This window comes from Mya arenaria, chromosome 17, assembly GCF_026914265.1.
Source record: "Mya arenaria isolate MELC-2E11 chromosome 17, ASM2691426v1".
NCBI lineage: Eukaryota > Metazoa > Mollusca > Bivalvia > Myida > Myidae > Mya > Mya arenaria.
The window spans coordinates 30976874-31000661 of record NC_069138.1 but is presented as its reverse complement, the minus strand read 5'-3'; the positions used below and the strand labels follow the sequence as shown (position 1 = coordinate 31000661).

Here is a 23788-nt window from a genome sequence, read left to right as displayed (position 1 = left end):
TGTCCATGCTTTAGCTATTACCTTGTGCTGTGTAAAATAATAATTCAAGCTGTTCATGTATAAAGCGTTTAAAGTAACGATTCTAAAATCCGTTATCTGCCGATTTATGGTCTATTGCCATTGGCTGAATTATAGCTTGGTCAGTATACGTCATGCAAAGCGTCTTTTTTATATCTTTGTTTATCATACACTTCATGTCAGTTCGTAAACACTTATTTTTTATCAGTCTTCCTCATTCGTTCTCATAACTCCATGGAGAATGCGATCGATAGGTATGTTTACGTATATGGACATTGGTTTAATTCTGGTGATTTTGCCATTTGCAGGTGAGGTTACATTGTTGTTGTTTTTTTAAAAATTTGAATAGTTTTGCGTGCCTGTCAATTATACCATGGAGTTATCATTTGGTTGGGTTGCAAAGTGTGCGTTTGCTTCCAAATTGTAAATATCCAACCTTTATCTTAATACTTTTAGACGTATAAATAACATATCATTTCTCTGTAAACCATGATTGATATTGTAGCCTACGCTGTGATTATAACAATTAACAACATATAGATAAGCTTCCTTGACAAGCCCTGGCATCGTTATCTCAAGCTTAAGCGTAACCGATTTATAGAGGCACACATGAGTTTGAATACTATACGTAAATATAATAAAGTCGCTAGTTTTACGTACGTATGCATCGACACTATTTTAAATAAGTTTTGTTTAAAAGCCTTTGTATAGCTAACAGCGTATATTGTACGATCTTGATATCTTTTTATAAAGCGAAAGTACTTAAATTCGGGAATTGTATCCATGGAGAAAATTCTGCGCATAGAAGATATATTGAAATAAAATAGATTCCTGCTCATGTCTGTTTACGATAAAATTGTAGATGCCTTACATCTATTCCATAACATCAAGCGCGAAGAAGATAGATTGAGATAAAAATAGATTCCTGCCCTATGACTGTTTTATATAAAATGAATTATATTGTTAGAATATTAACATGATAAAGCTAGTTTCGATACCTTTAAGTATCATTTTTATTAAGCCAAATAATAAACAATAATTTCATATTTCCATAACATTGTTTATCATGCTGATCTTTAAAACGGGTTTCTTTAAACGTCTGAAAACCCTTTAAAGGCAAACAAAAATACTCATTTTAAACCAACACGAAAATAGTGCACCAGAAACGAAGCACATTACGCGTATCAAAATAGTATTGTTGTAAGTTATTTTTTTGCATCCTCCTTGAAAACAGTGGCCCAAATATATCGCAGTATTCAGCCAAAAAACATGCTTATACTTCACTGTACATAACACAACACACTTATGATTATCTTTAATAAAATTTCCTTACTGATGAGGAAATTACACAAACTGTATCGAAACTAAATAAAGCAAGCTTAGCTTGGTAATGGTATATTGGACTTCAGCTTGTTCGAAAAATTGGGGCCAATAGTTCAAACCATTTTTAACTTATCCTTCATTTATCATTGCCAACTTTGGAGAAATCCAGTGTAGCGGAAGTGCTTACAGAGTTATAAAGGAATAAATACGGTTAAACAGTTCTCACGAAATAGTATTTCAACAGATCAACTAACTTCCTATATATGTGTTAGGATATTTTTTCCCCTAGGATGATGTTTTTGATTTAATTTTATGAGTTTTAACATTTTCTAAAAATAGTAAAATATAGATGCTCATAATTTATGTACTCGTATTCAACCGCACTATATAGTTTTTTTTTGTCCCCCTCACCCCCTGAGCGGGGTTGGGATAATCCATTGGCAAGGCTACGCCACGTCGGGTATGGCACGTGCAACGAAGTTTGTCATTATATATAATAATATTTTCCTAACTACTAGTATTTCGCTCGTTTGTTCGATCTGAAAATAATTCTGATCTATACTTGACAGTGATTGCTTTTTAGATGTTCATAATAGTATAGCGTTTTTATAAATAATTAAATACATTTTCTTCTTATAAAATGGTAAAGTTCAAATTTAATTGGCAATATTGTGAATAAATATGGGCTATAACACACAATAAATAATGGTATTGAAAGATAATAATATGCATCTGCATCGCGTCAACATGTTCATTACTAATTTCTAATTCTTAATTATATAGACTTTGGTTTTTTTGTTTTTGCACCCACCACAACATTGGTTGTTTTCGGTATGTCATAAGGAATGTATCATGGATGTTTTTGTTGTAATACTGCTATGAGAAAATATCAAACTGTTAAAATAAAGGTGTGAAAAATGGCTTTAATTAAATATCTTTTTAAACGTTTACTCATAGAGAGACACGGATTATAAGATGTTATACAATTATTTTAATCAAAGATGATTTGAGTCTTTGGGCCGAATTCAGAACATCCACTCTCACTCACACTCCAACCAGATTACCGTTAAAATTTTGGATTGTAAATAACTGTTGCAAAATGCATGTTAACTTTGTTGTTGTTGTTGTTGTTTGAAATATTTAGCCGTTTTCCATTGTATCACATGATTTAAATATGTATTGGTATGTAATCTTGCTTTTGCAGTCTGCTTAAAGCGGTCTTTGACGTTTGAAAAAATATGAAAGTTGAAAACACTTAATTAAAAAAGACCACATTGATAAATTAATCGAAAATATCTACCTCTTATGGGGAAATTACACCTCGGACTGAAAAACAACTTAAGAAATGTAGGGGAAATATGATGAAGATGACGAAAATACTATTAATGATAAGAAATATAATAATAATAATAATAAATAATAATAATAATAATAATAATAATAATGTTGTTTTTATTGATGGTGGTAGTGGAGGTGGAGGGGGTGATGGTGGTGATGATGATGATGATGATGATGATGATGATGATCCAACTGAATATAGGCTGGAAAATACATATCAGTTCTCTGACCACGCTCTGATATGTACATGAATATTGCGTAAAACCGTGTACAGAAAGTCTAGCGGCCTAGCGGCGTATAGTTGCCTCATGTGCCTAGCGGCCTAAAATTGTTGCCTATCTCAAAGCATTTCATTTAAGTTATTTTCCAAAACAATGATTTATCAAATGCTATATTCATAAATCCACATCTTTTAGCAATTATCAAAAATTTCCCCTTTTGGAGGCTGCTGGATTGAGTTTCTGGGAATGTTAGGCCACTAGGCCGCTAACTACACGCCACTACGCCGCTGGAATGCTTGATCGACTTTTGGAGAGAAATAAATCGCTTCAGCGTGATGAATTTTGCATAGTAAAACATTATTCTAGCATTGTTTTAGAGGAAAACTCATATTAACATGCTTTGATGTGGAAAACAATTTAAGACCTCAGAATATTTTCTATCATATTTCCCAATTAAACGCATGAACAATAACTTGAGGAAAAGGGGACAAATTTAGGCCGCTAGTCAGCCAAGTTCATGCCGCTAGGCCGCTAACTTCATGCCGCTAGGCTGCTAACTTCGCGTACATTTAGCTGCATGTTCTTGCAGCCATCGATGAAACGCAATTTTTCTGGGCGTTAAAAATCATTACGAAGCAAAACAAAGTATGACTGGCGCATCCTTTTTTTATAAAAGGCAACGTTTTTAAGCACACGTACTTCAATGTATTATCCCGGTCTCTTAATTATTGGTATACATGTACTTAAGATAAGAAGCAGAGCAGCAACTACGGCAAGTCCGTAGTGGATATTCTATTACCAATCATAACATTCAAGAAAAACATAGCCTTTTCAATATTTATTTCATTTTCATTGTCTTTATCTTATGTTTGGGAAATAATGGGCAAGGCTCGGACGAAATGTCGGTAAAATATCAACGGTTCTGTCACGGTATATCTATGATCAGATCCGACCAATCTATTTAAATACCAAAAATTGTCCATACAAAGTTATTTGAGAGTTGCCATTCGCCGAGCAATGGAATATGCTGAGAAAGCGAACTACTCGAAGCGAAATACTACTCCCTCTGAATACTCATCTGCTAGGTATGATTGATACTTTAATCGTCAGAGCCTTACCAGTGAAAACAAAACACAAAGCAACACCAAAAGAATGGAATAGTAAAATAGCAAAAGAGACACAATAGGTTTGCAGCACATCTAGTATTGAAATCTATCAGCTGGACTTTAGCGTGAGGTAAAAAGCCGAATGGTTAGCCAGATGTGCAGAACGATTTTGTTTGTAACTTCGAGTCAATCTCCGGATTTACTGAAAATATATATAGGAAGCAAGCAGAACACATGTTTCGAGACAAGTGTCATTCATTACGTATATGCCTGTATGTAGACGAAGCTTGGGGTCTTGGGAGGGTGGGAAAAATAAACCAGAATTTAATAGAACTGCAAAAGGCTGACCTTTCTCTTACCATGTTCGGAACAAAAGAGGCCTGAATAATGTGCTTTGTAGAGGACGCGCACTGCGGCCAATCAGATCAGTATAATAAGTTACGTCATGCAATTGCTCGCGATATGGTTAAAGAGCACCATTAATTAAATGCATTACAAAGATACCAATAACGAAAGCCATCCTTAAAGGGATAACTTGAAATATATTCTGGAAAACGAGGATGTCCCTTATTTGTTCCTAAATCTGATAAATTTCAGCCTTTCTATTTGTCATGTACATTTATCCCTAACACTCATTCAATTCGTATTCACAATCAATCCTCGGGGCTGTTCAAATGGCCTGGCCGAGCACTCACAAATGTCCCACTCACGCAAAACACTTGAGTCTCACTTACACCTGTGAATACGGATATACATTTCACTTGAAAATATCTCGACCGTTATGAGATTACAGAGAATTAACTCATTGAGTGTGAGTGAGAGTGTTTGTTCTGAATTCGGCCCTTTGAGTACTCTATCAAGGCAATGTCAAGTCAAGCCAACCAGCGTCTCCTCTGCATAACAACTCTACTCAATTATGGCTAATACTTTTAGCGTCTAAAACTAGAATTCCACATCGAACCGTATAATAACATGACCCTCAAATCTGTATAGCCATGCGTCCAATAGTTTAATAATTACTTAATAAACTAAAATGTTAACGCTGTTATGGCTCTGAGACGAGAACTCGGTAGAGAACACATTAAGCCTGATACGTCCCGAAGTTGGCAATGGCAGAAAGGACTATTTGTCATTTACAAAGACAAAACAGTTGTTTTACATACAAAATAAAAATGTTTATTTCAGTGTTAAAAAACCCACTGGATATAAATTGCATACTGAAACAAAAAATATGCATTTTTTATCTATGCTCACAATTCATCAAATCAATAAGGGCTGGTAATCGACCTACATCGTATACGATTCAAATTCTAAACAAAACCCCGTCTTCTTTTATGTAAAAATATATATTTGAAAAATATTTCGTTTACAGAATGAAAGTAAAAGCAAGCAGAAATATAGTTATAACGCTGCTCCTCATTATTCACAATCTCGTGATAACTACATTGAGTTCAAACTCATTTAGGGCCAAAAGTTACAATTGCATGGAAACTTTAATCGACGATAAAAGTACTAAATTTGACTGGGTCAAGTGCATTTTGCTGTTTATCCCTGTATTTGTCAAGGGAAGTTATTTTGCTGATAAACCCACCAAGTATGTGGGATGTTCTATCATATAATTTTGGTTGAACCATGCACCTGTTTACAGTAAAATGTCGTATGCCATTTTTGGTACGCCGCAGTGAAAGAAAATAAATCACGCAGTGCAGTGAGCCCCCCCCCCCCCCCATTTTAAATGGCAAATGACATTGTTGTCTTTTTTCGTCGTCCGTTTCAGACTGGAATGATAGTGTTAGGTAAGCCAATTCTACCATTATGTGTTTTAGGTAACTTTTCATTTAAGAAGCATAAACATCACACAAATGAGTGACATCAGTGAAAATAATTAATACACATTTAAAATTTCATTGAAGAATTACGTTAAACCGGATACTATTCCTTTTTAATTTTTCATCCCAGCATTATGCGATTATGGTCGTCTTAACTGATAATAATGGGTGAACAAGTGAAATATTATATTGATACACGCACTATAACGGTACGTTCGTTTATATCAACAATCCGCCGAAAACCATAAATACATAAAGGTCTCGGCATGCATGGTCAGTAAACACTTAGTAAGGAACCACCAGGGCTTAAATCGCACACATGCCAAAACACTTATTAAGATATACGAAACCCCATACCTTTCGAAACATTGATCACATGTGCAAAAGCTCACGCTTTCCCCAACATTAATAAATAAATCTCAAACCTGACACTTGCCCATACATCTACTGATACATCAACAAACTTACACTTGTCCTAACATTAATTCAAACATGTAAAAAGTGTTAAAATTGTCGCGACATCGATTCATCCGTCAAAAAGTTTGAATGAAACGTGCAAAACATCACACATGCACAGCTTTCGATAGATACATGCATAACCTTACACTTGCCCCATAATTGATTGATACGTCAAAAACCTCTTACTTGTCCTAACATTGATTAATACGTCCAAAAACTTACACTTGCCCAAGAATTGATTGATACGTCCAAAACCTTACACTTGCCCCAGCACTGAATGATACGTCCAAAACCTCACACTTGCCCCAGCAGTGATTGATACGTCCAAAACCTTTCAATTGCCAAAATACTGATTGATACGTCCAAAACCATTCAATTGCCCAAACACTTGTTGATACGTCCAAAACCTCACACTTGCTCCAACACTCATTGATACGTCCAAAACCTTACACTTGCCCAAACACAGATTGATACGTCCAAAACCTTACACTTGCTCCAGCACTAATTGATACGTCCAAATTCTTACACTTGCCCCAACACTGATTGATACGTCAAAAACCTCACACTTGCTCCAACACTGATTGATACGTCTAAAACCTTACACCTGCTCCAACACTGATTGATACGTCCAAAACCTTTCAATATCCCCAGCACTAATTAATACGTCCAAAACCTCACACTTGCTCTAATGCTAATTGATACGTCCAAAACTTCACACTTGCTCCAACACTGATTAATACGTCCAAATTCTTACACTTGCTCCAACACTGAATGATACGTCCAAATCCTCACACTTGCTCCATCACTCATTGATACGTCCAAAACCTTACACTTGCCCCAACACTGATTGATACGTCTAAAACCTTACACTTGCTCCAACACTAATTGGTACGTCCAAATAATTACACTTGCCCCAAAACTGATTGATACGTCAAAAACCTCACACTTGCTCAAACACTGATTGATGCGTCCAAAACCTTAGACTTGCACCAACACTGATTGATACGTCGAAACCCTTTCAATTTCCCCAGCACTAATTGATACGTCCAAAACCTCACACTTACTTCAACACTAATTGATACGTCCAAAACTTCACACTTGCTCCAACACTGATTGATACGTCCAAATTCTTACACTTGCTCCAACACTAATTGATACGTCCTAAACCTCACACTTGCTCAAACACTGATTGATATGTCCAAAACCTCACAATTGCTCCAACACTGATTGATACGTCAAAACCTTCACACTTGCTCCAACACTGATTTTTACGTCCAAATTCTTACACTTGCTCTATTATTAATTGATACGTCCAAAACCTCACGCTTGCTCCAACACTAATTGATACGTCTAAAACCTCACACTTACTCCAACACTAAGTGATACGTCCAAAACCTCACACTTGCTCCGGCACAAATTGATACGTCCAAATAATTACACTTGCCCCAAAACTGATTGATACGTCAAAAACCTCACACTTGCTCAAACACTGATTGATGCGTCCAAAACCATAGACTTGCAACAACACTGATTGATACGTCGAAACCCTTTCAATTTCCCCAGCACTAATTGATACGTCCAAAACCTCACACTTATTTCAACACTAATTGATACGTCCAAAACTTCACACTTGCTCCAACACTGATTGATACGTTCAAATTCTTACACTTGCTCCAACACTAATTGATACGTCCTAAACCCCACACTTGCTCAAACACTGATTGATATGTCCAAAACCTCACACTTGCTCCAACACTGATTGATACGTCAAAACCTTCACACTTGCTCCAACACTGATTTTTACGTCCAAATTCTTACACTTGCTCCAACATTAATTGATACGTCCAAAACCTCACACTTGCTCCAACACTAATTGATACGTCTAAAACCTCACACTTACTCCAACACTAAGTGATACGTCCAAAACCTTACACTTGCTCCAACACTAATTGATACGTCAAAAACCTCACACATGCTCAAACACTGATTGATACGTCCAAAACCTCACACTTGCTCCAACACTAATTGTTAAGTCCAAAACCTTACACTTGCTCCAACACTGATTAATACGTCCAAAAGCTTACACTTGCTCCAACACTGATTGATACGTCCAAAACCTCACACTTGCTCCAACACTCATTGATACATCCAAAACCTCACATTTGCTCCAACACTCATTGATACGTCCAAAACCTTTCAATTGCCCCAACACTAATTGATACGTCCAAAACCTTACACTTGCTCCAACACTCATTGATACGTCCAAAAGCTTTCAATTGCCCCAACACTGATTGATACGTACTAATTCTCACACTTGCTCCAACACTGATTGATACGTCAAAAACCCTTCAATTGCCCCAACACTGATTGATACGTCCAAAACCTCACACTTGCTCCATTACTGATTGATACGTCCAAAACCTTACACTTGCTCCAACATTGATTGATACGTCCTAAACATCACACTTGCTCCAACACTCATTGATACGTCCAAACCCTCACACATACTCCAACACTGATTGATACGTCCAAAACCTCACACTTGCTCAAACACTGATTAATACATCGAAATTCTTACACTTGCTCCAACACTGATTGATACGTCCAAAACCTCACACTTGCTCCAACACTGATTGATACGTCCAAAACTTAACACTTGCTCCAACACTGATTGATACGTCCAAAACCTTACACTTGCTCCAACACTGATTGATACGTCCAAAACCTCACACTTGCTCCAACACTGATTGATACGTCCAAAACTTTACACTTGCTCCAACATTGATTGATACGTTCCAAACCTTACACTTGCTCCAACACTGATTGATACGTCTAAAACCTCACACTTGCTCCAACACTGATTGATACGTCCAAAACCTCACACTTGCTCCAGCACTCATTGATACGTCCAAAACCTCACACTTGCTCCAACACTGATTATTACGTCGAAAACCTTACACTTGCTCCAACACTGATATATACGTCCAAATTCTTACACTTGCTCCAACATTGATTGATACGTCCAAAACCCTTCAATTGCCCCAACACTGATTGATACGTCCAAAACCTCACACTTGCTCCAACACTGATTGATACGTCCAACACCTTACACTTGCTCCAACACTGATTGATACGTCCAAAACCTCACACTTGCCCCAACACTAACTGATACGTCCAAAACCTTACACTTGTTCCAACACTAATTGATACGTCCAAAACCTTACACTTGCCCCAACACTGATTGATAAGTCCAAATTCTTACACTTGCTCCAGCACTAATTGATACGTCCCAATTCTTACACTTGCTTCAACAATGATTGATACGTCCAAAACCTCACACTTGTCCAACACTGATTGATACGTCCAGAATCTCACACTTGCTCCAACACTGATTGATACGTCCAAAACCTCACACATGCTCCAACACTGATTGATACGTCCAAAAACCTCACACTTACTTCAACACTGATTGATACGTCCAAAATCTCACACTTGCTCCAACACTGATTGATACGTCCAAAACCTCACACTTGCTCCAATACTGATAGATACGTCCAAAACCTCACACTTGCTCGAACACTGATTGTTACGTCCAAAACCTTTCAATTGCCCCAACACTAATTGATACGTCCAAAATACGTCCAAAACCTCACACTTACTCAAACACTGATTAATACATCGAAATTCTTACACTTGCTCCAACACTGATTGGTACGTCCAAAACCTCACACTTGCTCCAACACTGATTGATACGTCCAAAACCTTACACTTGCTCCAATACTGATAGATACGTCCAAAACCTCACACTTGCTCGAACACTGATTGTAACGTCCAAAACCTTTCAATTGCCCCAACACTAATTGATACGTCCAAAACCTCACACTTGCCCCAACACTGATTGATACGTCCAAATTCTTACACTTGCTCCAGCACTAATTGATACGTCCCAATTCTTACACTTGCTCCAACAATGATTGATACGTCCAAAACCTCACACTTGCTCCAACGCTGTGTGATACGTCCAGAATCTCACACTTGCTCCAACACTGATTGATACGTCCAAAACCTCACACATGCTCCAACACTGATTGATACGTCCAAAACCTCACACTTGCTCCAACACTGATTGATACGTCCAAAATCTCACACTTGCTCCAACACTGATTGATACGTCCAAAACCTCACACATGCTCCAACACTGATTGATACGTCCAAAACCTCACACTTGCTCAAACACTGATTAATACATCGAAATTCTTACACTTGCTCCAACACTGATTGGTACGTCCAAAACCTCATACTTGCTCCAACACTGATTGATACGTCCTAAACCTTGCACTTGCTCCAACACTGATTGATACGTCCAAAACTTTTCACTTGCTCCAACATTGATTGATACGTCCAAAACCTTACACTTGCTCCAACACTGATTAATACGTCCAAAACTTTACACTTGCTCCAACACTGATTGATACGTCCAAAACCTCACACTTGCCCCAACACTGCTGGATACGTCCAAAACCTCTCGCTTGCTCCAACACTGATTAATACGTCCAAAACCTTACACTTGCTCCAACACTGAGTAATACGTCCAAAACCTCACACTTGCTCAAACTCTGGTTAATACGTCCAAAACCTCACACTTGCTCCAACACTGATTAATACGTCCAAATTCTTACACTTGCTCCAACATTGATTGATACGTCCAAAATCTTACACTTGCTCCAACATTGGTTAATACGTCCGGAACCTTTCACTTACCCCAACATTGATTAATACTTCCGAAACCTTACACTTGCCCCAACATTGGTTAATACATCTAAAACCTTTCATTTCCCGAAACACTGATTAATATGACCAAAGCCCTTTATACTTTTATTTGTAAATGCAAAAGGTCAAACATGCTTCTTTGATTAATTCAGGCAAAATGGCACATTTGCCCCAGCACTGCCTAAAAAGTAATAAATGTGCTTTGTGCCTGCCAGGAATGAAGAATGATATACCAGTTTTCCAAATTAACAAATTATTAAATTCTGTATACAAGTTACTTTTTAAAGTCTATTGCCATGCGTTAATAATTAATCATGTGTTATTTATAGTTTGAGGTAAAAATGTATGAGGAGTCATTTGCAGTGCCAAATGCAATTATTATTTGCACCTCATGCATATACAGACAGCTGTACTTGGGGACAATATGACGACTGTCCTGCTTGGAACAGCTGCACAGCAAGTTGTGGAGGAGGAACTAAGTCAAGAACGTGTAAATCTTGTGTTTGGAAAATGGAGAAGACTGTCACTGAACGATGCAACGAGTTCTGTTACCACGGAAACACATATTCTGGCGGAGGATGTCATTGTTCCAGCTGGAGAAAGGGAAATTGTTATGAAGGCAATCCTCTTTTAACTTTATTTTAAGAGTTATAGTTCGTTAAAGCTGTTTCAAGATATTATAGTTTCAACCAACTATACTCCTTACAAAACACTTGATTTGGTAATATATTTTGTGTAGTTAATTTAATCTTTAAGCATTTATTCAAGCTGCTGCATGATGGGAATTTGACTCTCTGGACATTAAAGACTCAAAATAATATGTTTTTCAATCCTTGATTAGACAGCCATGGAGTTTATATCATAACGTTAACAAAAAAAAACAAACAAATAAGATGATACGTTCACGTCAAGATTTATCATCTATTTAAATCGTCTCGAACCGAATGCATGGTGTGAAATTATTATCATTATTCTATGTCGATTTTCTAAGCTATATGTAACCTGTAAATCTCTTGTTTATTCCAAACGCAACATATTTCAACAAGTGTGAACCGAAAGCTACTTATAGAGTTCACAATGTTGGTTGCGATCTTACATTTTATCAAATATTGTTTCAATGAAATATGGAGCTTCATCAGTGAAATACTAACAGTAAAAGTATCATTTTGTTATTTTCAATGGCAAACTAAGAAGAACATATCAACTAAAAACAACTTTAAAAATATCCATTGTAGCCACTTCTCCTTGATAAAAAAAAAACGTCACTTTTGAACCAAAACAATATAAAATTTAAAAAAAGCTTGCATAAGCTTTAAAAAAGAATTTGGAAATAAACAACTTACTGTTGAAAGAAAATGGTAATCCTCTTTTTGAAATGCTGTTTTGCACTTTGATGCTGACTGTGCGAACATTTTTTCATTAGTAAAATTTCAGACGAAAAAGCAACTGTCGAATATCTTTTATGTATGATTTAGACTTGAAGAGTCGATTTAAAGTTTCAAAAGAGCAAACCATATCATAAGTATCTTTTCACTGTTTGAAATAGTTATATGTTATTTTCATGGATATAAAAAACCTCTATTTTCACAATTGAGCATATTTCTATTCAACTTATTAATGATATCAAAACAGTACCAATTGTGTCCGTAGCTCAAAATCTCGCGTCACACCAATAGTGTTCTTTGAGGATACATTTAACTACCTTTCAAACATTATTGTAACAGCCGAGTCATTTCATACAGCGTTACTAATGAGCCTGAGTTAGTATCAACTAACCGTTTTGAAATTGATGTTCACCAGGATTTCAAATGCAACATTTAAAGTGTATTTGTCAAAATGTCAACAATAAAAATATTCCTGAATTTTAACAATCAAACTTAGTATTGAATTAATATTGTAAAGTATTTATGATATTGATAAATAATTAAATACTTATGTTACTAATATACAGGCTGCAAGACCAACTTTATTGCAAACTGTCCAACCTCTCAGCACCAATGCAGAGGAGCCCCAGATGGTATCCGCTGTCTTCGATGTAACGACCCATATTATAGTAGTGGTTATAACAGAGGATGTTCTGGTATAAATACGAGATCTTTACTTCTTTCAACATCGAATTTATCTATGTTCTGGTTTGTGATACAATCGAATGTTACATATGGCTGAGATATTTTGCCTGAAATAAGTAAAGGTGAGCCGGTGTAAGATCGTTTCGCTGTGCTGCCCTGTGCTGCCAATGGTCCATTAGAGTCCAACTGATAAAACTGTTTATACATTTGCTACATAACGTTCATGTTCACTCAATTAATGATGATAGCATAGATTTGTGTTAATATTACTTGCATTCTTGCGCGCGCGCGCCTGTAAGTGTGTCCAATGACTTATATCGGTGTGATAATAACAAACTGTAAGCCATAAGTAGCTATTGTAGAGTTGATTAATCCGGTCATTTTATTATGTTCATAAATGAATAAGCATTTTGATTATTTAAAACGAACTGCTGGGCTTGATTACCGACATAATTGGAAAAGCATAAACATGAAAAAGTAAGAAATATCCACACAATTGCAGTGTTTGGACTGTTTTTTTCTGTGACTCAAGTACGAAGACGAAGCCGTTGTTAACTGATTTTAGATTTAAGAAAATCGATTGTGAATATCCACTGATTTATGAAGATAGATACCTGATTGAGTAAATAAACTTGCGAATGACTGCTTAAAATACTTAACATTCTTTAAGAGTATTGAGCATTGTTTTTTAAAGAAACTTTAACAGAGAGCAGAAGTCTTCGGGGGTGGACACTGTATTAAACGAATATGTTTTTAATGTTTTTAAGTGATATTACAATCTGCACTGATTGCTTGATAGACTTTCTTTTCCAAACGATTTGAAAGACTCACCTGAACAAATATCACTCGTATAAAGTCCTAAAGTGTAGAATTTCCGTCGCAAACAACACTGATTCAAGATTTCCTCATTGTAAAAAACACAGCAACAATGGTAGTTCAATTATGCCAATACGAAAAAGCTTTTATTATAGTTAATCCCCTTTACCTACATGTTTGTACCAGATTTTCAAATATAAGAAAATTGACAGAAAGTCAGCAAAATTTGATATTGTGTCAATAACTTAATATTTATGCAAAAAAAGCAACAGAAACAAGCTCAGTAGCGAAATGTTTAAACGTAAACTCGGTTTAATGGCACTGGGTAAACGCCAAAGACATAATACATAAAATCACAAACAAGAAACATAGAAGAACAGCACAAAACTCCACAAGCAGCACAGTGCAAACATACTCTATATAAAAAACTAGGTATGTTTATCCATACCATACCATCCGTTTTAAAACAAACCTTTTCGTTTATTTTTATTATTTGTTTTATTGATAAGTTTCCTCAAGTTAATGCATACTTTGATAAGATTTATCTTTTGCGTTTTATCTTTATTAAGAATTGTTGGGATAAGAGTGAGGTTTGTGCACATAAACTGGTTTAAACCCCCAGTAAATTTACATTTTACTGACCGTTCCAGGGCGGTACCTAACAACTCTTGATAAACATACCAATTATATATATGCTACTGAGCATGTTTTTGTAGCTTTTTGCATATATATTAATTATTTTTCTTATAAATCATTTGCAATATCGAATTTTACATATAAACATGTACGGAATTCACCCATCCAATATGTCGAATATGATTAATGTTGTTAAGCAAATATGTCGTTATGCTAACGTTTGCCCTTTTCTTCAAGAACGACCAATTTTAATTTCAGCATGTCCAGCCATCACCAATTGTAAGCGCAGAAGCTGCACAACAACCTCCAACGTAATCTGCAAGGAGTGTAACGATAACAATGTCTTCTTCAAGCGTTACAACAGAGACAAGGAGTGTCAGAGTAAGGATCTATAAATATTTACAAAACAACAACAATATTTTCGAAATACTTGGGACAAAAAAATGAACAATTGAAGCCTTGAAGCTTAAGTCTTATACTCAGACTGAAGACGTTAGTGAATACGATACCGGAAATATATGTTGCAAATACTGTGTTTGACAATTATTCCAATATTTTTGTAAAAATAACTATATTGAAGATCATCCGTGACATTTGAAAAATCACTTTTCCTCATTGAGTTTCAAAGTCACACTGAGTTAGTGAATATGGACCTAGCCCCCCAAAAATACAAATAAACTTTTACATTTATTATTTGTCAATGGAAAAAAGTTATCAATAGTTTTATCTAAAATAAAGTCTATCAATAACTTAATTTCATTTGGACCGTAATTCATCACAATGACAATTTTTAATTTCAAGTAGTATGTGATGTTTAAGAAAACGTTAAATTTCATTTATATGCATATGAGGTCACCACAAATGTTGTTGTATATAATGTTTTTCTGTTATAACTTAAAATCCAAATGCTTGTAAGAAAAGTATTTAAATACTATTATTTTTTGTTTCATTAGAGATGTGTTCCTGGAACAACCACTACTGTTGGCCTGGCAGCTGCAGCACAAATGGTCTAACGAAGGACTGCACGTGCGCGACGGGGTTTAGCAAGATTCAAATTCTGCAGAAACCTCGTGTCATCCAACTAAGAAACCATCTATCTTAACTTGTGACACTGTTACAATCGGTCCAAACGGTGAAAAGAAGAGGGCAATGTCATCAAGAATTTCAAGTGCATGTCAATATTTGCAAGATATGTACGGCAATTATCAGCCGTTCACAATTCAGTTTGATTTGAGCACGGAATACACAATTGACATTTCCAGATACTCGCCTCCGTCATTTATTGTCGAACAGGCCTTCGGAATAACGGACACAACGATATATATCAAAAGGCAATCCGTATCAGGTACGTACAGCAAAACAAATATTCAGAATTTCATTTCCGAATATTTATGTTATTATTTCCATGCTATGAATCACATATTTGTATGATTGAATTATGCGAAAATGTATGTCTAATTGCTAGTAAAAGTTTACATCTGATTTACATAAGGTAATATTTGAACAAAAGAATACAAGTTCCGATTTCAGTGTGTGGGTCAATACAAAGTCTTTTGATTTACAATGTTGTTTGTGCATGTACAATGTATAGGTTTGCTAAGACTAAAACTATGTTAAAAACTTGTGTTATGTTTTTCATTCGCTGTTATATTTTTTGATAAGTCAATACTCAAAATGTGTCTGTATTTGGGACAGCTTTGCTCACTACGTTAGCAACAAACCGACGGCTTATCGATATAAACTTGAGCCAGTCTGTTAAGAGCAGGCATTACGATTCACATAATCTTACTGTTTCCTCAACTGCATACTCACTCGCAAATGGCCAGGCGTAAGTAAATTGTTGATATGTTGATTATTTTATTCATGGCATTAATTCAAATCGAGAACAGTTCTTTTGCAAATGTTAAAGTACGGGAATAATTCCAACTTGTATTTAATTATTTTGAAACAGGCTGTGTTTAGAATTCGAAACTAAAGGCGGTGGTTACTTAAAAGCCAAGGATACAAGAACCCACCTTGTTCTCAGTTCCAAACCTTATCGTAAAACTGTGGAACGACGAACAATCTGCTATCGGTATGACAGCCAGCCACCTGAACACTGTTCACATCTATCGACATGTACCACTAAGCCACTCCAACTGGACGAACGGATAACACGATCAAATCTCCACCATATTAAGTTTAACGGTTGGGTAGATCCTGTCCCTTCAGGGGGAGCGTCGCGCTCCGCTTCATCTATTGAGAGCTATGAAGTTCGCGTAAATGAGGTTTTGCCCTCTGGCGGGAAATTACATGTAGATTACACAACCAATGTTCTAAATATAAAGGTTAGTAATACAGTCAAAAACATGAGTCTAAATCTTACTTCAGACACACCAAGGCTCTATTGTTTTACACTGGAGGTTAAGGATGTAGCAGACAATGTCCGTCAGTGTCGGCGATTTGTTCTCTACGATAACTCTTCATCAATTCAAATTTGGAATGATAAGCCATTTAGATTACATCTGCCTCACATGACACAGATTACACATGGCAAACTCATCACAACGATGTCTGTGTAAGCTGGAAAGATTACTTTTACAACGATTTCTACATTCATAATGAACTTCTGAATCCTATTGAGCCCGACCCGCACGGTCTCATCACCGGTTCATGCGAGCAAACAACTGGAAAAATACCTGTTTCCGGAACATCAAATGTATACGGTATCGTAGCATACGAAGTTTCGTGGAGCCATAATAATGGTTCATTTTCAGGAGAAAATCTAGTTCCCTCGTTCACGAACCAATCGTTTTGCAAAGATTTGATGGTTAATGACGGTGATATATACACACTGAATGTAAAGGCTATTGATATAGCTGGAAATACTCTTAGCGATAAGCGAACTGTATTTATCGATCGCTCAGCGCCACACCTCAATGAAATTAGGCTTGAGAAAGATGAAAACGAAATGCTTTATGTACATTCCATCACGGACTTATCGAAGATGAAATTGACTTTCAATGCTCTTGACAAACACAGTGGAATTTGCTGTGCAACTTGGACATTTGGCGATTCAAAAGCTGACACAGAGTTTTTATCAGCACAAATCTTTGGTCAAAAGGTTTCTACGGTAGATATATTTATTAGTTTTACTAACGTAGTAATCAAAAACTTTAATAATAACATCTCAATTATCTGAAATTATCTCGTATGCAATAAGACATGTAAGACGTAGAATGTCCAAGCTAAAGTATTTATTACATTTTATTTAATTGCCTTTAAGGCTTAAACAATTTGTACTGCCTTCCTTCTTCCGGCATACAAAAGTTTTCTTACAAAAAAACAAATTTCGCCTGATATTTATTGCAGGAAATGTGTGACATCAAGTACGATAGCACATGTTATTGTCCGAAGATTGGGCACTGTGAAGTCTCCAAGTACAACATCGACCTATCCGAAAGCATAAATGATAACATGATCATTGGTGTACAAAATGAAGAATACTTTTTCAATATATCGGTCAAGAACAAAGCAGGCTTGATAAGTGAAAAACGGATTACAGTAGTTGTAGACGAAACTCCGCCACAAGTGGGCAATGTATCCATAGAACAATCGCAATTCAATGGTAAATCTGCTCATTTTTAATATGAATACGATTTCCTGCATGATTTTTGTGTAATATAGGTTTTGCCATTGAAATAACAGCAATGAAATTTAACTGCAGACTTTGGAGTGAAAATACAAACTTTAAGAACTACTTTTTGAAATCAATAGTAGTAACTTCCCTTTGATAAAAAAGAAAACCTCAATTATGAATCAGTTAATTATGTCAATCCCCTTATTGGAACGTTTTTGAAGCTGAATGTTCGACTATTTACTTCCGTACAGTAGAAAATTAATGTTCGATCATAAATGAAACTTTCAAATACGCATTCATCAAATGGCGAATGGTGTAATTCGGTCCATGTAGGAATAAAATGGATAAATAAATGTTTATGGGTAAATTTTTTAAAAAACTAAACAAGACAGTAAAATTAAATTTAAAATCAAATCTTTGAAAACTATTTATCCACGAGCCGGCGTTTGAACGACAGTCTACGTCATTTATCCGCGATCAAAACTGCGCATAAGGGGCGTCCAAAGGGTTGCCGGGTAGCAAAGGGGTATTCCAAAAAAGTGGTATCTATCCTCTATTCAATATATTTTTTCGATGAATTATAAACATTAATATGAGAAATAAAAAATCTGTTTCAGTGTTTCAAACATTTAAATAACAATTTGAAAGTGTTCACTATTTAGAGAGACCGAATTCACGTTCGAATAAAACGTCATCGCGCACATGGCTGAGACGCAAGACAACGTCGCATTTGCATACGATTCCATGCACTTTCCTTAACCAAATACAATCATCACAAAACATTCTACCCCGTTAACACAAAAAGTAAATATGTCACTCGTGGCCACACCACAATGTAAATTAAAACATTCTACCCCGTTAACACAAAAAGTAAATATGTCACTCGTGGCCACGCCACAATGTAAATTAAGTTTTTCATGGTCACTCGGTGAGATGTGTTGCAATCTTACACTGAAACAAACAACTATCAAACAATCCTCCTCTATGTAATGTTGAAGATTGGCGTTTAATCCAGGCATATTTATTACTTAACTGAATTTAATTCGCTACTTTCTCATACATAACGTCTATTGATATTTTATTTCATTTATCTGAAAAAAAACCTATCACTATTGCAGATACAAATGGTACACAACGATACTCAGTTGTCAACTGGCATGGATTTTCTGATCCGGAAAGTGGAATAAGATCATACCGTATAGGTATTGATACCCGATGTTTGATAAAAGAAGAACTGCACAATTTCTCGAACACAACAGAATCGACGTTGTATGCTGAGATTTCATTCAACGAGTCTTCAACAAAGATAGTCGACAATTTCACCTGCACATCTTATATCACTTTTATTGCAATCAACAACGCTATGCAGCCCTCGTCGGCCGTATGTATCGAAGGCATAAATAAGCATGTCGGAGACAGTTGTGAAGGTAAGCTTTGCATGTCTAAACTGGAAATTGCGATTAAGAAAACGATCTTTAACGGATGCGAAGATATTTGTTATTATTTCGAAAGAGTCAACGAAAGATTCAATGTATGAAACTTAATTTAAGGCATGTACACATTTTATCAATACGTTTTCAAGGCTGTACGTTTATCAGATGAAATTCTTGAACCCTTAAAGCATATATTAGCAATTATAAAAAAATCTTCTTTTTTTCAATGCTCTTATCGGGTTTGGAATCTCTATAAATGTTCTCTATTTATAGCTAACCTTACACAAAGATACACAATACTTGTATATGAAGTGTTCATTTTTTAAAGAAAGCTTTGTGTTTTAGTTGATGAAGTATCCATGCATAAAGATGATAATCCGGTGTTGGCAGTTGTGCTTTCTACATCCGGAGCTATAGTTGTTTTTCTTGGTGTGGCTGTTGTTGTCTATCTTGTGATCAAAAGGTATAGTTTATGTTTCTGTTCGCTTGCAAACTTTCTCAAAACTAGAAATTCACTAGATAAGTTTCAATATTTATATGAAAAACTACAAAAACAAGCACATTAGAAGATAGTTTAAGCATTAAAACCGCTGAATGGCACAGGGTCAATGCCAAATGATTAATCTTAGTAAATTTTTAAAACAAATCTTCTCACACGCTGAAGCATTCCTAGCCAGTCAGAAACGGTTTTAAAGAAAACACGAATCTGCAATTTTTAAACTAAAGCAAAGAACTGATAGCTAAGTTATGTTACGACACCATATTTAACTTGTTGTTTTGTGTGAGGAATTTATTCTCAAAAAAAACACAGAAGGCAAGTACTCTTCAAAGAATTACCATTATGTCCACGGTTTAAATAAGATCCAAGCAATTCATTGAGTTTATCTGCCCAACTAATCTTTAAAATCAAATCAAAAATCGTTTACAATTTGCATCTATTTTTACATCAATTTTTATTAATTGCAGACCATATCAAAATGATTTATATTTACTCAATATTTAAAGAAATGAACAAGTTTGTCAGATTATGGGCAAAACAGAAAAATAAAATTACAGTCTTATACAATTGAATATACTCGTAATACCATTTTAACACAGAATCGAAATGTGTTTTTCCGGTTAGCACAGGGGTCAGCGCACACGCCCCTCATCATAGCGTCCCAAGTTAAATTTCCGGCCTGAGCCTGTCAGTTTGCTTTACGGTCACCAAACTGGGACAGTGAGTTTTGTTGGAGTTCCCCGGGTTTCCCCTCAATACAAGACCACACATTTGAAAAACATTGTGCCAAGGGGTCTGATTTATGTAATGTTGCAATCACTTATTAAACAATCTTTTAACAGGCGCCGTTCCAATGCTGTGGAAAGAAAGGAATGTCCAGTATCGTATCATAAAGGTACACATTCGTCTTTTTGATCACATATAAAGCGTAAACCTTAACACATATAGACTACGTTTCCCTTATTGTTATACATGTTATCCCACTGTCGAGAATGAAAATGGTTCGTCTCTCAGGGCGACTGGAATTATCCAAATACACTTTTATGAAGAAATAAAACAATAAAGTTTCCAAATTTATCAAACGATGTTTACTTCTACATCGACAAAATATGAGTGCAAATACATCAAATTACACAAGACAAATTCACACAATGCCAACATGTATATTATAGTAATAAATCATACCTGGAATTATCCAAATACATTTTTATGAAGAAAAAAGACAATAAAGTTTCCAAATTTATCAAACGATGTTTACGTCTCCTTCGACAAAATATGCGTGCGCTTCGCACGAGGAAAATACCGCCACCAACTGTGAACGAGGCAAACTAATTTAATAAATATAGAAAGTGAAAGCGAAAATGAAAGTAAAATTAGTATATGACTTAGTGGATGATAGGAATGACTGAACGGAATGAAATAATAGGAAAATAGATTATCACAAGAAAGATGGACTTGGAAGGTATGTGTACTGGATAAACATACATGTAGACATATGACACTAACACAAACATATAGAGCAGGGCAAATTGACCCCGCGACACCACAATTAAAATCTTTACAGTTCATGGCTTTGGCTGTCACCAAACGAGAACTATAGATTTAGATGTAAACAGTAGTTTGTGATAATATAGTTTTGTTTGGTATACTACCAGAAGCAATGTCTTTCATAGTCATTACTTTTAGAGAAGGGTTTTAGAAAATACGGCTCAAGCCAATCCCTCCCTTATTAAAATTTAGTTTATACTAAAGTCATTCAGCTCGACTGTAACAAAATTTGGTAGAATGCTTGTGTCGATTTTCAGAGGCTTTTATAAAATGATCAATCCCGTAATCTATAGTGTGAGAAATGGCCACATGAACCACTACTCCAGTCTCAACCTGATGGGGATCGAACCCACAACCTCTATGAGAGAAAACCACATGTGCCACTATACCAGTCCCCCTCGAATGAGAATCAAACCCACAATCTCTTGTGAGAGGTGGCCACTGATGCAACAATCGATTGATGTAAACTTTCACAGAGACATTTCAAATAGTATTGGTATCTCACGTTTAATGTTTTTAAAACATGCAGTTTGTTCTGCCTTTTTCTTGTGAAGACAGCTAATGACCCAATTATGCCCATCGCACATTATACGTTTTGTACTTTAAGATAATCCTACCTACGAGTGGACTGAGCAGGAAAATGATATTGCTTCCTCGCCGTACAGTAATTTAAGCAGACGCTGTGAGGAGAACCCCTACGACTCGCTCTCGAATGAAATTGAAGGAAGAAGAATTTTCTCCGTGGAGAATGCAACATACATGAACCTTAAACTGAAAACCTCGTGAATTCTTGAATTCTCAGCTTTGAATTTTTAAATACATTTTGTTTTCAAATTTATGTTGAACCTTTTTGAATTTTGGATACAAGTTACTCAACTTGATTTGTTGATACCTGTGATATAAATGAAATGATTTATATGGCGTTAGAAGTAAATTCAAATTTGCTTCTAAAACGTCTCGAATATGAGTGGAATATACCAATAATTCGTTGTTATAACTGTACAATTAAATGTTGTTTATCATATAAGCAGCATTTTCTTTTAACAAACAGATTGACTATTAAACATTTTATCATTTAAAAGGCTGATCCACTCCTAGACAGTTTACTCTTGTAAATTCTCAATGTGTTTTATTATATGTTTTCACTTCAAAAGAAAAACAAATATATCAGGTGCTTCACTAAATATCTTGTATCCAATACCTTAACGGAAAAAGAGTTTTGTTTTCAGCAGAATGGCTTACACTAACTGTACAAGATATGATATTCAAATAACAGCAAATATTTTAGGAAGCAATGCTGAATATGAATATCAAATATCAAAATTAAATAACAATGGTCAATGTTTATTATTGTTTGTTTCATATGTATGTATCATAAACACCTATCGAACACGTGCAACTGTGTAGTTTTATCCGGCAAGTTATTAATGAGGTGTTACGATTAAGTATTTACAATTACACATTACACAGTTTGGATGTTTAGGTAGTGACCGATTTCTCATAGGAGAAACCGTGTATCCATATTCTAAGGTTTCTGATGATGCCAGCACTAGACGTAGTACTTTGAATTTCATGATAAGTTAAGTACCTTCTCATTGCAAATCATTTTCGCAAACTACGCACTACTATGCTGTAATTATCATGCACATATAACGGTAATTGCAGCAACGCTGTCTTAAATGCATAGTATTATTATCATAAATACATGCTGTTAAAACCGTACAGCCAGAAAAACTATTTTCCCTTAATACCATTTTATGACCTCATATCCTATATATAGAAAACAACAAAATCAATACTTTTCAATGGTATTATTTTGGAAAGCTCAGTGAAGCGATTTGGGAAACCAATAAACACATACAGCATAAACTTGCAACATGAGCAAAGATGTCTGGTAACAACATGCCTGACAAAAATGGAGCTTACAGACGTGGCCGAGGAAAAACTGACATAAAACCCTCCTTCTCGGGAAAACTCAGAAACCTCTGCCCGTTTGTCATCCAGATTTACAGGATTTGTCTCGTACCACTAGATGTCGGGCCTCATCACCCATAAGCTCCTTAACAATTAGGTATAAAATGCATATCATTTATATGATTCATGT

At 35.6% G+C, this 23788-nt stretch overlaps 1 protein-coding gene and 1 pseudogene across 1 annotated transcript; both read left to right on the top strand.

The window, feature by feature from the left end:
• The first annotated feature begins 11488 nt into the window (after nucleotides 1–11488).
• Nucleotides 11489–17146, top strand: LOC128223378 (uncharacterized; annotated as a pseudogene).
• Nucleotides 17147–17304: 158 nt separating this feature from the next.
• On the top strand, nucleotides 17305–23453 carry LOC128224832 (uncharacterized). Its single transcript, XM_052934912.1, has 6 exons — nucleotides 17305–17697; nucleotides 17937–18192; nucleotides 19323–19631; nucleotides 19983–20100; nucleotides 20979–21031; nucleotides 22292–23453. The coding sequence occupies exons 1-6, from the start codon at nucleotides 17392–17394 to the stop codon at nucleotides 22468–22470; spliced, it is 1221 nt and encodes a 406-aa protein (XP_052790872.1). The 5' UTR covers nucleotides 17305–17391; the 3' UTR covers nucleotides 22471–23453.
• Nucleotides 23454–23788: the final 335 nt, after the last annotated feature.